The sequence below is a fragment of the Oncorhynchus masou genome, chromosome 14 (assembly GCF_036934945.1).
Source record: "Oncorhynchus masou masou isolate Uvic2021 chromosome 14, UVic_Omas_1.1, whole genome shotgun sequence".
NCBI classification, from domain to species: domain Eukaryota; kingdom Metazoa; phylum Chordata; class Actinopteri; order Salmoniformes; family Salmonidae; genus Oncorhynchus; species Oncorhynchus masou.
The window spans coordinates 20012642-20023350 of NC_088225.1; the positions used below are offsets into that span (position 1 = coordinate 20012642).

General features: G+C 44.9%; 1 protein-coding gene and 1 pseudogene across 1 annotated transcript; one reads left to right on the plus strand and one right to left on the minus strand.

The window, feature by feature from the left end:
* Positions 1-293: 293 nt before the first annotated feature.
* LOC135554474 (RNA polymerase I-specific transcription initiation factor RRN3-like) lies at positions 294-7828 on the plus strand. Its single transcript, XM_064986799.1, has 17 exons — positions 294-740; positions 866-922; positions 1019-1108; positions 1207-1336; positions 1419-1478; positions 1981-2044; positions 2173-2242; positions 2331-2429; positions 2519-2614; positions 2725-2854; positions 2976-3106; positions 3217-3347; positions 3484-3668; positions 6232-6340; positions 6481-6633; positions 6779-6869; positions 6980-7828. Exons 1-17 carry the CDS (start codon positions 645-647, stop codon positions 7130-7132), a joined length of 1845 nt encoding a protein of 614 aa, XP_064842871.1. The 5' UTR covers positions 294-644; the 3' UTR covers positions 7133-7828.
* On the minus strand, positions 7821-10461 carry LOC135554475 (zinc-binding protein A33-like; annotated as a pseudogene).
* Positions 10462-10709: the final 248 nt, after the last annotated feature.

The following is a 10709-nucleotide window of genomic DNA, read 5'->3' on the forward strand; positions in this document are numbered from 1 at the left end:
TGATTCAGCCTGGATTCGAACCAGGGACTGTAGTGACGCCTTAGACAGCTGCGCCACTCGGGAGCCCAAATGCCGTGTCCAATGTTCTAAAACCTCCCCATAAATTTAGAGTGCAGTATTAGAGTCGGATTGATAACGCTCAATCCAGATAGGCAGCGATGGCAAAGGTGACATGTTCTGACGGAACTGCTCTATCAAATATGCCAATTGCTCCGCCACGGTAGGTAGCAGTAATGCACCATAGAAGACCACGCCGCTAGTACAGGAAGAAGAATCTACCATTCATTTCCGTAAATAAAATCGGTCACCATTTTCTCTTCCTGTTGTGAAGTTAGCGGCATGGAGAAGGCACGTTTCATCGCATCACGATCGAAACAGCATTTTGCGTTGCAAATAGAATTGTAGCTATCTGAACACTATTTAATTTGATTTGTAAGACTGAAGCCTTTCAAATACGTTTCTGTAAACGCATTACCATCAAACTAATAGTAGCTAGCACATTTATAGCAAGCTGTATATAAGCTAACTGTATTGTGTTGTCATGCTTTATGGGTCACAATACTTGCTTACCACTCTGTAGCTCAGTCAATTTATTCGCGCGCTATTGTTGCCATCATTCCCTCCCCAGCGCGTGTGTGTAAAGCATGGAGATTGAGGGGAGAGATTTCATGAACAGTCCCCCCTTGAAAACGGTGCGGTTTGGGGGCAATGTTGTTGCCACGTTAGCGAAATTTAAACAGGTGAGATTTCCAATCCAGTGACACCAAACTTGGATGCCTTAGACACTTATGTGATTCACTCTGGAATGTAGTTATAACCTGATATACATATGATAGTATTTGCTGCTGGTTGGTTGTTTTTCAAGGGAGACACCAGTGACTATGAGTTGTTGAAACATCAGCTGGCAGATCCAGATATCAAGGTAAATGAGCACGACTAGCAGTTTTGCTACATGTACAGTGTAACAAGGACATTTCCAGAGGTCTTAATGATAATAGAATGTCTTCCTTTTTGACAGGATGCCCAAATCATCAACTGGCTGCAGGAGTTCCGGAATTGTGTGACACAACTCAGCAAAGACCATGAGCAGCTGATCTATGTGGCTCTGGTGAGGATGGAACACTTGAATCAAGAGATGGACAGTACTGCCCAGGCCAGGAACAGTTTTCTAATGCTGTATCTACCCCTTGTGTCTCTGTGAACCAGAGGCTGCCGTGGCTGGGCCGAAGCCCTGCCGTAGTGGAGGAGTATCTGTCCTTCCTCAGTAACCTGGTATCTGCCCAGACGGTTTACCTCCGGGCCTGCCTCAAGATGGTGGTCTCCAACTTCACACCCAGTGAGTTCCTGTCTGTCTGCGTGGACATTCTGATAACTCAATATGGCTACTTTGAAGACGTATTGTTTTTCCTTCCTTCCAGAGAGAGTGAAGATCTGTGAGGGGGGAGTGGACATCTCTGACTCGGATGATGACGATGAAAGTAGGTGTTACTGTTTGCGATGGAAAACCAAGGTTGTTCAACGGACAGTCCCTGACATGTTTCATTGAAATACACACTGCAGTAAATTCATAGTGACCTGAGACTGCAGTTGGTAAAAGGCTGCTCCACTCGTCCTTTTAGGGAAACTAGGCACACCTCTAAAGTCCTTGAAGAGTGAGGATGATAAGAGGGGAGGTGAGGTGTAGATAAGATAATGCACGGAGACTCTAGCACTGGGGACTTTCACTGCAGGAGTCCCACCCCTTATGGTTACTGATTTGTCTGGCTGACAGACCTCCTCATAAATCTTAGTTTTACTTCAATGTTACAATTTTGTTTTTACTTCAAACATTACAGAATCAACGTTCCATTCCAATATAAAGGGTATAATGACACCCAGTTCACAGATCCAACTTGTTCAACGTTGGCTGTTAGTTCAAAATGGCAAATACTTTTCATTTCTGCACAGTTTTAACCCTTTCTCTTCTTTCTTGATTTGAAGACCTTCCAAGGAGTTTTGACCAGTGTCACCAGGCCCTGCAGCTGATTGGCAGATATGTCCCATCGTAAGTAGCCATAAGACAATCCTACAACATGTTGCTGGATCATTTTCAGACCCAGGTCTGACCTTGGGAATTGTTGACCCCCAATGCTAACTGGTAATAAACATATTTTTTTGTCCTTCTCATTTCAGCACCAGCTGTTTCCTGATGCCCATTCTGATTGACAACTTTCCTTTTGTGCAGAAATCTTCCAGAACCCTGGTAAGCAGTGGCTGTGGTAGGTAGCCTCATGTTTAGTTTTTTTATTGTCAGGTTGTTGTACAGTATGGTTGTCTTTCACTCTCCCCAGGAGTGTTATGTCCATAACCTTCTGCGGGTGGCGGTGTACATCCCCTCTCTACGACGAGACGTCCTGGAACTCATCATCAGTCGGATGCTCAAACTGGACGTAAGTGTGGGTGTGTGTGTTTTGGCTTTCCAGTTCTTCACTGAGAAATAGGTGTTTTTTGTGTGCTAACACGGTGTGTTGTGTTCCAGGTGAGTGCTCCCCGGGGAGAGATAGAGGAGGTGGAGGAGAATGCTGTGCAGCAGGAGTTGAAAGGAGAGGAGGAGGAGGAGGGCCTCTTTGACATGGTGACTGACTAGATCTGCTATGTTTTACATACAACAGTCACTGGTGTGATTAGTTCTCCATTTTGCGACTGATGTGGTGTGACGTTTCCCCTCATCTCTCTCTCACACAGGATGAGGATGCGTGTTCAGTGAAGTTCAGTCCAGCAGGGACCAATGTGATGGTCCACCCTGTCGCTGAGAGACTAGACACTCTCATGGTTGTGCTTCTGGCCTTCATCAAGGACATGTGCCATGTCAACAGTGAGCACAGGGTCTTCACACACACTCACTAGACATATGACAAGACAGTGCTTACCCTGCTCCCTTTCTCTCTCCCCTTCCACCCCTCCATCTCTCTCCCCCTCTACTCTCTCTCTGGCAGGTTGTCTGGATGTGGAGCGGACTAAGGATCTGTACAAGGACCTGGTGTGTGTGTTTGATAAACTTATCCTACCTACACATGCCTCCTGTCACGTCCAATACGCCCTCTTCTACCTCTGCAGCTTCAGACTGGTCAGTATTCGCAACAGTTTGCATCCGTGTGGCTTTATAGTAGTGGCATTTTATAGAACGGTTGAGTGGGTAACCTGATTGATTGGCTGTGTGTTTGACCCCTCTCTCAGGCTCTGGCAGAGGCGTTTCTGGAACACCTGTGGAGGTTACTGCAGAGCCCGTCTCACCCGGCAGTACTGCGCCAATCTGCCGCTGGCTACATGGGTAGCTTCCTGGCCCGTGCCAACTTCCTGCCCGTCGCGTGAGTCACACCCTACTTTTGCTGATCAGAAAGGGCTCCTTAGAGCATGTTGGGGTGTGGTTGGTTCTACGCAGCATACTCTCTGGTCCCTCCTAACTCCCTAACAAAGATTCTCTGACTGTTCTCCGTCCTGCAGTACGGTACGTGCGTGTCTGGACCTGCTGGTCCCCTGGCTCCACCTATACATAGACAGCCAGGACTCCGGCTCCCGGGCCTACTGTGACATCACGCTACACGGGCCCTTCTACAACGCCTGCCAGGCTGTCTTCTACACACTCATCTTCAGACACAGGAGCATCCTGGAGGGCAACATGAAGAAAGGTAGGGGATTACACATGCGTGTAAAACACATACTTGCACAGAAACAAACAAATAAAAAGTTAATATATATACAGTATATCTCTCTCTCTCACTGGCCTGGCAATCTGTGTATCTGTAAGGGGGGCTCTCTACCAGTTTCCAGTATTATATAACTGTGTGTTTGTAAGGGGGGCTCTCTACCAGTTTCCAGTATTATATAACTGTGTGTCTGTAAGGGGGCCTCTCTACCAGTTTCCAGTATTATATAACTGTATGTCTGTAAGGGGGGGCTCTCTACCAGTTTCCAGTATTATATAACTGTGTGTTTGTAAGGGGGGCTCTCTACCAGTTTCCAGTATTATATAACTGTGTGTCTGTAAGGGGGGGGGCTCTCTACCAGTTTCCAGTATTATATAACTGTGTGTCTGTAAGGGGGCCTCTCTACCAGTTTCCAGTATTATATAACTGTGTGTCTGTAAGGGGGCCTCTCTACCAGTTTCCAGTATTATATAACTGTGTGTCTGTAAGGGGGCCTCTCTACCAGTTTCCAGTATTATATAACTGTGTGTCTGTAAGGGGGCCTCTACCAGTTTCCAGTATTATATAACTGTATGTCTGTAAGGGGGCTCTCTACCAGTTTCCAGTATTATATAACTGTGTGTCTGTAAGGGGGGCTCTCTACCAGTTTCCAGTATTATATAACTGTGTGTCTGTAAGGGGCCTCTCTACCAGTTTCCAGTATTATATAACTGTGTGTCTGTAAGGGGGCCTCTCTACCAGTTTCCAGTATTATATAACTGTGTGTCTGTAAGGGGGCTCTCTACCAGTTTCCAGTATTATATAACTGTGTGTCTGTAAGGGGGGGCTCTCTACCAGTTTCCAGTATTATATAACTGTATGTCTGTAAGGGGGCCTCTCTACCAGTTTCCAGTATTATATAACTGTGTGTCTGTAAGGGGGCTCTCTACCAGTTTCCAGTATTATATAACTGTGTGTCTGTAAGGGGGCTCTCTACCAGTTTCCAGTATTATATAACTGTGTGTCTGTAAGGGGGCTCTCTACCAGTTTCCAGTATTATATAACTGTGTGTCTGTAAGGGGGGCTCTCTACCAGTTTCCAGTATTATATAACTGTGTATCTGTAAGGGGGCCTCTCTACCAGTTTCCAGTATTATATAACTGTGTGTCTGTAAGGGGGCTCTCTACCAGTTTCCAGTATTATATAACTGTGTGTCTGTAAGGGGGCTCTCTACCAGTTTCCAGTATTATATAACTGTATGTCTGTAAGGGGGCTCTCTACCAGTTTCCAGTATTATATAACTGTATGTCTGTAAGGGGGCTCTCTACCAGTTTCCAGTATTATATAACTGTGTGTCTGTAAGGGGGCTCTCTACCAGTTTCCAGTATTATATAACTGTGTGTCTGTAAGGGGGCTCTCTACCAGTTTCCAGTATTATATAACTGTATGTCTGTAAGGGGGGCTCTCTACCAGTTTCCAGTATTATATAACTGTGTGTCTGTAAGGGGGGCTCTCTACCAGTTTCCAGTATTATATAACTGTGTGTCTGTAAGGGGGCTCTCTACCAGTTTCCAGTATTATATAACTGTGTGTCTGTAAGGGGGCTCTCTACCAGTTTCCAGTATTATATAACTGTGTGTCTGTAAGGGGGCCTCTCTACCAGTTTCCAGTATTATATAACTGTGTGTCTGTAAGGGGGGCTCTCTACCAGTTTCCAGTATTATATAACTGTGTGTCTGTAAGGGGGGCTCTCTACCAGTTTCCAGTATTATATAACTGTATGTCTGTAAGGGGGGCTCTCTACCAGTTTCCAGTATTATATAACTGTGTGTCTGTAAGGGGGGGCTCTCTACCAGTTTCCAGTATTATATAACTGTGTGTCTGTAAGGGGGGCTCTCTACCAGTTTCCAGTATTATATAACTGTATGTCTGTAAGGGGGCCTCTCTACCAGTTTCCAGTATTATATAACTGTGTGTCTGTGAAGGGGGCTCTCTACCAGTTTCCAGTATTATATAACTGTGTGTCTGTAAGGGGGCTCTCTACCAGTTTCCAGTATTATATAACTGTATGTCTGTAAGGGGGGCTCTCTACCAGTTTCCAGTATTATATAACTGTATGTCTGTAAGGGGGGCTCTCTACCAGTTTCCAGTATTATATAACTGTGTGTCTGTAAGGGGGGCTCTCTACCAGTTTCCAGTATTATATAACTGTGTGTCTGTAAGGGGGCCTCTCTACCAGTTTCCAGTATTATATAACTGTGTGTCTGTAAGGGGGCTCTCTACCAGTTTCCAGTATTATATAACTGTATGTCTGTAAGGGGGGGCTCTCTACCAGTTTCCAGTATTATATAACTGTATGTCTGTAAGGGGGGGGCTCTCTACCAGTTTCCAGTATTATATAACTGTGTGTCTGTAAGGGGGGCTCTCTACCAGTTTCCAGTATTATATAACTGTGTGTCTGTAAGGGGGCTCTCTACCAGTTTCCAGTATTATATAACTGTATGTCTGTAAGGGGGCCTCTCTACCAGTTTCCAGTATTATATAACTATGTCTGTTTCCCTCCCAGGCCTAGCGTACCTGCAGGGTCTGAACCTAGAGAGGATAGTGATGTGTCAGCTCAACCCTCTGAAGGTCTGCCTGCCTGCCGTCACCAACATGTTTGCTGCCATCACCAGGTACAGTGGTACACCGACCAACCACCCTTTTAGCCAATCGCACATCAATTACACTCTGCTACAGCACTGTGTTAGTTTCTGTCTGCTTCTAAAAATGTGAAGTGGTTGTTTGACCCAGACGTGTATCCATCCATCCATAGAAAGTACCAGTTGGTGTTCTGCTACACCATCATCGAGAGGAACAACCGCCATGTTCTCCCTGTGGTCCGCAGCTCTGTGGGGGGCGACTGTGTGTCCACCAACACCAACCCCCTGGACAGTTTCTTCCCCTTCGACCCCTACGTGCTCAAAAGGTAACCCATGAACCCTTCTCAGGGACCACATTTCAGTAGGCACAAAACAGGAGAAATTGGTTGGAAATGGCAGTAGTGCAACCTGAACTCTAAGAAGAGAGTTAATTTTCCATTTCTGATCATGTTTTTCTTCTCTCCTCTCCAGGTCAAGTAAACTCATCGAGCCCCTCTACCAGGTGTGGGAGGAGCCAGCAGACACTGGGGTTGACACAGTCACCACCAAGAGAGTCAGACCGGTAAACCACAGACAGTCTTGTATTCTCTCAGGCACACACATGATTGGATGCTGTGTGTCTCCCTATTGGTTGTTTTTGTGGTTTGATTGGCTGTTTTCTCTCGGTCTCAGTGCTCGGATGGAGATGAGGATGACTTCCTGCGAGGGGAGACGCCGGAGACAAAGGGAGTGATGGGTATGACCCCTGGCTCGTATGAGTCACACCTCCACAGCCCCAGCAGTGTGGGCTCGCCGCCCATCTCCTTCCTACAGAGACCCTTCTGACACCCCTGTATTTAACATGGACTCATCCACAACCCCCTGAAAAATGGACTATTCCACAACCCTGAGCGCCTTCATACAGAGACACCCAGCTTTAAAGTTTTCAAATGGAATATTAAATGATCTTACCATAGACCGGTTTAAAATGGACGGGTCCGTCCTTCCCTATCATCACTGAAGAGAAGTATCGGTCGTAACCATCTACAATCACCACCCCATCAAGAACCTACTCCAGGATGCAAAAGATTATGAACACAGTGTACAATGTGTGGCTAGAGCTATTAATTTTATAATAATGGTTCTATGTTAACATATTATAACTGGTTAATAGTGAATAAGTTCATTTAACTCAACTATGGAAAGAAAATTGTATTTGTTTTATCTAGGATGGCAAAAGATTTTGTGTTCTCAGTGAAGGTAACTGTATTTACAAAAACAAAATATCTGACACTTTCAATGGTTCATTGATTTTGGTTGTCTGATCTACAATTTGTGTCAAGTTCTGAACAACACATATTTATATAATTTTACAGATTGTAAACATGTTCCCTTATTGAAATTCTTAACCAGAACAGATACTTGTATGAAAGGTCACCTGCAGTAGATGAAAAAGGAAACATTTATTATTATTATTATTATTATTATCAATTACATAGTTGACAAACTGTAAATAAAAGTCAAACTATTTGTGGGTTGACATAAATTTATTGTAAAAAATTATCAGTCGGGAACTGTACAGGGATGTCCTGTCCCACTCTGTTGCACTGTAACACACATCCTCTCAGGTAGGATTCTCAGAGGGTGTTTGTTTGCTTTGCGTATAAAAATACGGAAACACTTTCTCTGTGAACGTGTGTGAGAAAGATTAAAAGGGTGTATCGTCATCAGCAGGGTCAAAGAAAGACACTTGACCCTAGTCCCAGTCCAGCTGCACTCTGACCCTCTTGAGTTTCTCTGTGACTGTCATGGCTGTTGGGGGTGAGGTCATCGCTCTGTACTCCCTGTCTCGCAGACACGTGGTCCAAAACCCGTTCTCCGGCCGGGCCTGGACCTCCTCATTCCTGGTGACAGACGTACAGGCAACGCCCAGAATCCAGTCGTTGTTACATCCTGTATCCACTACCCAGCAGTGGCTTCCTGAGCAAAGCCCAGTCATGCCCAGGACCTCTGCACTCATGTGGAAGCGTTCAGGGTTGTCAGGGAGACGGTGGGGCTGGCTGGTGTACTGAAGGGACGTGAGCTCACGTGACAGGAAGAGGCAGGGGTGGGCTGTGTTTGGGTCCAAGGTCACAGGAGCTGAAGAGGAGGAAATGGGCCAGAGACTGGGTTAGAGACAGGAAAAGCGTTTGGGTCACTCACCACTGTTTTAGCTTCTCCGCCAGGTTAAAATGCTGTGGGAGTTAACCTCCTTATCTCCTCATCTCTGTTAACCATTGAAATTGACTTACTATATTCAACATGCAGAAGCATTTTCTTACAGACTCTGTACTTAAGGTTACAGAGGTGCTTGGCCACATCAATCAGCGCCCCTGAAATCCTCTCCGGGCCCTGCCCTGTGCACTGGGCTCTGAAATGACAAAATAATACAATTATCCTGTTCAATATTCCAAAGCACAGAGAGGGAGGAAAAAATAGAATGATCGACAGAGAGAGGTGGGGGATTTCAACATACCTCTATCGTGGCTTTACAATTCTGAAAAACAAAGAAAGTGTAATATTGTGGCTGAATAAAAAAATAAATCCATCCTCTCCTCAAAAACAATTATTCTGGCTTTTTAAAATGTGTGTGTAATGTGTAAATTGTGTCAGTACAAACCTGGAGCAATGCCATGTCATCAGCATCAGTCATCTCCTGTGTTATGACTGTTATAGTCTCTTTGAGGTATAACATCCCTGCTGCAGCCTTTGTCACCATACTCTTCATCAGCCCTATCTTCTCCTCTTCCTCCTTCAGAGCAGCTAGCCTCGCTGCCTCTTCCTCATACAGGAACTGGTGGAGTTCCACAAACAGATCTGCCTCTCTGTCTCCAGGGCCTGATTCTGAGGGGCAGTTAGAGCACAACTTGATGGATTTGAGTTCATTTTAATGAAAAGGAAACTGAGATGACATCTGTGGAGATTACCTTAATGGACTCGGGCATCTCTTCAGAGGTTCCCTTCAGTCTAATGAGGGGGTCCAGAGTATGCTGTAAGGTTTTCAGTGCTACGTTGAGCTCATCCTAGAAGTCAGAGGGTATTCTAACACGAGGCTTCTTATGAAAGCAGCAAGCTGTAACTCGATTAAACGTCTAGATTTAATTACGTAAATTAATAAATAAATAATAATAATAAATAAATTAACAATAGGTTCAATGCCGGTGTGTCGCTTGACTAAAATAACCCTTTCAATACCTGAGATAATTGATTATGTTTAAAGATGTTTTACTCTGCAAACACACTGTATGTCCATCAACACCACTCACTGACGTACAACCAGCAGATCAGATATAATACTTTACACACTTTGGAATTTCTCTGCTATATGTCTCTGCTAATACTGTACACTCACATATACTGTCAGGATAGACCTGATTAACAGCATTCTACTGCCAGGGGCCACAGGCTCCTTACATGAGAAAATGGCAATGTTAACAATGCATATACATACTACAGTCATTTCAATTATTATTCAGTCTCTCACCTTGCAATCCTGTGCTGCCTTCTCTGTGGGTATGCAGTCATGGTTCTTGTGTATTTTCGAGGCTTGGCACACTACACAGACAGGCTGCTTGTCCACCAGACAGAAGAATCTGAGTCTCTCTCCATGTAGACTACAAAGTACACGGTTCCCCTCGACTGAGCTCTGAATCCTGCTCTGTTGCAAAGCTTCACAGAGGTTCTTCAGAGCCAGGTTGGAGGGAGGGGTGCGCTTGGAAGCTCTTCTCCTGCAGACAGGGCACTGTCTGAGGGCTGAGGTGTTCCAGTAGCATTGTAGGCAGGTCTTACAAAAGCTGTGGCTACATGGTAGGAGGACAGGGTCCCTGAAGATGTCACAGCACACAGGACAGGAGAGATCCTCCTCTGGGAGACACACACTGGATGACATGTATGTCTTCACCTGATCAGGTACCGGGAGTCTGTGAAGAAGATATCCTCTGGCTTAAATAATACTACACTCCCATGTCAAGCATATAAACGTGGAGATTATTCACTTTGTCTTTCAGAAATCACCTCCCTTTTGATTTTCAAAACAGATACTCAAAGAGCCTATTCTTCCATTGTTCTTGTTGTAATGCCAGACCTTAAAAGTGCAGGCTGTTTTCCTGTCTGTTGAGTTGTGTTTGTGTGTTACTCCAGAGACACACAGTACTGCGTGACAGACAGCAACGAGAAACAGGAAGTCGAGCCCTATTGGTCACATGTGGAATAGCTGCAAACTGGTTTAGCCTAGAACCTGTTACATGTTTTGAATTGCAACATTGTTAAAGGTTGTGGATAGAGATACACAATCAGTAACTTTAAAAGCCTTTAAAAGACTGAGAAGTGAAAGACGACTGTCAAGATATATCTCATGAAGCAGGATGAAAATATGATCAACCAA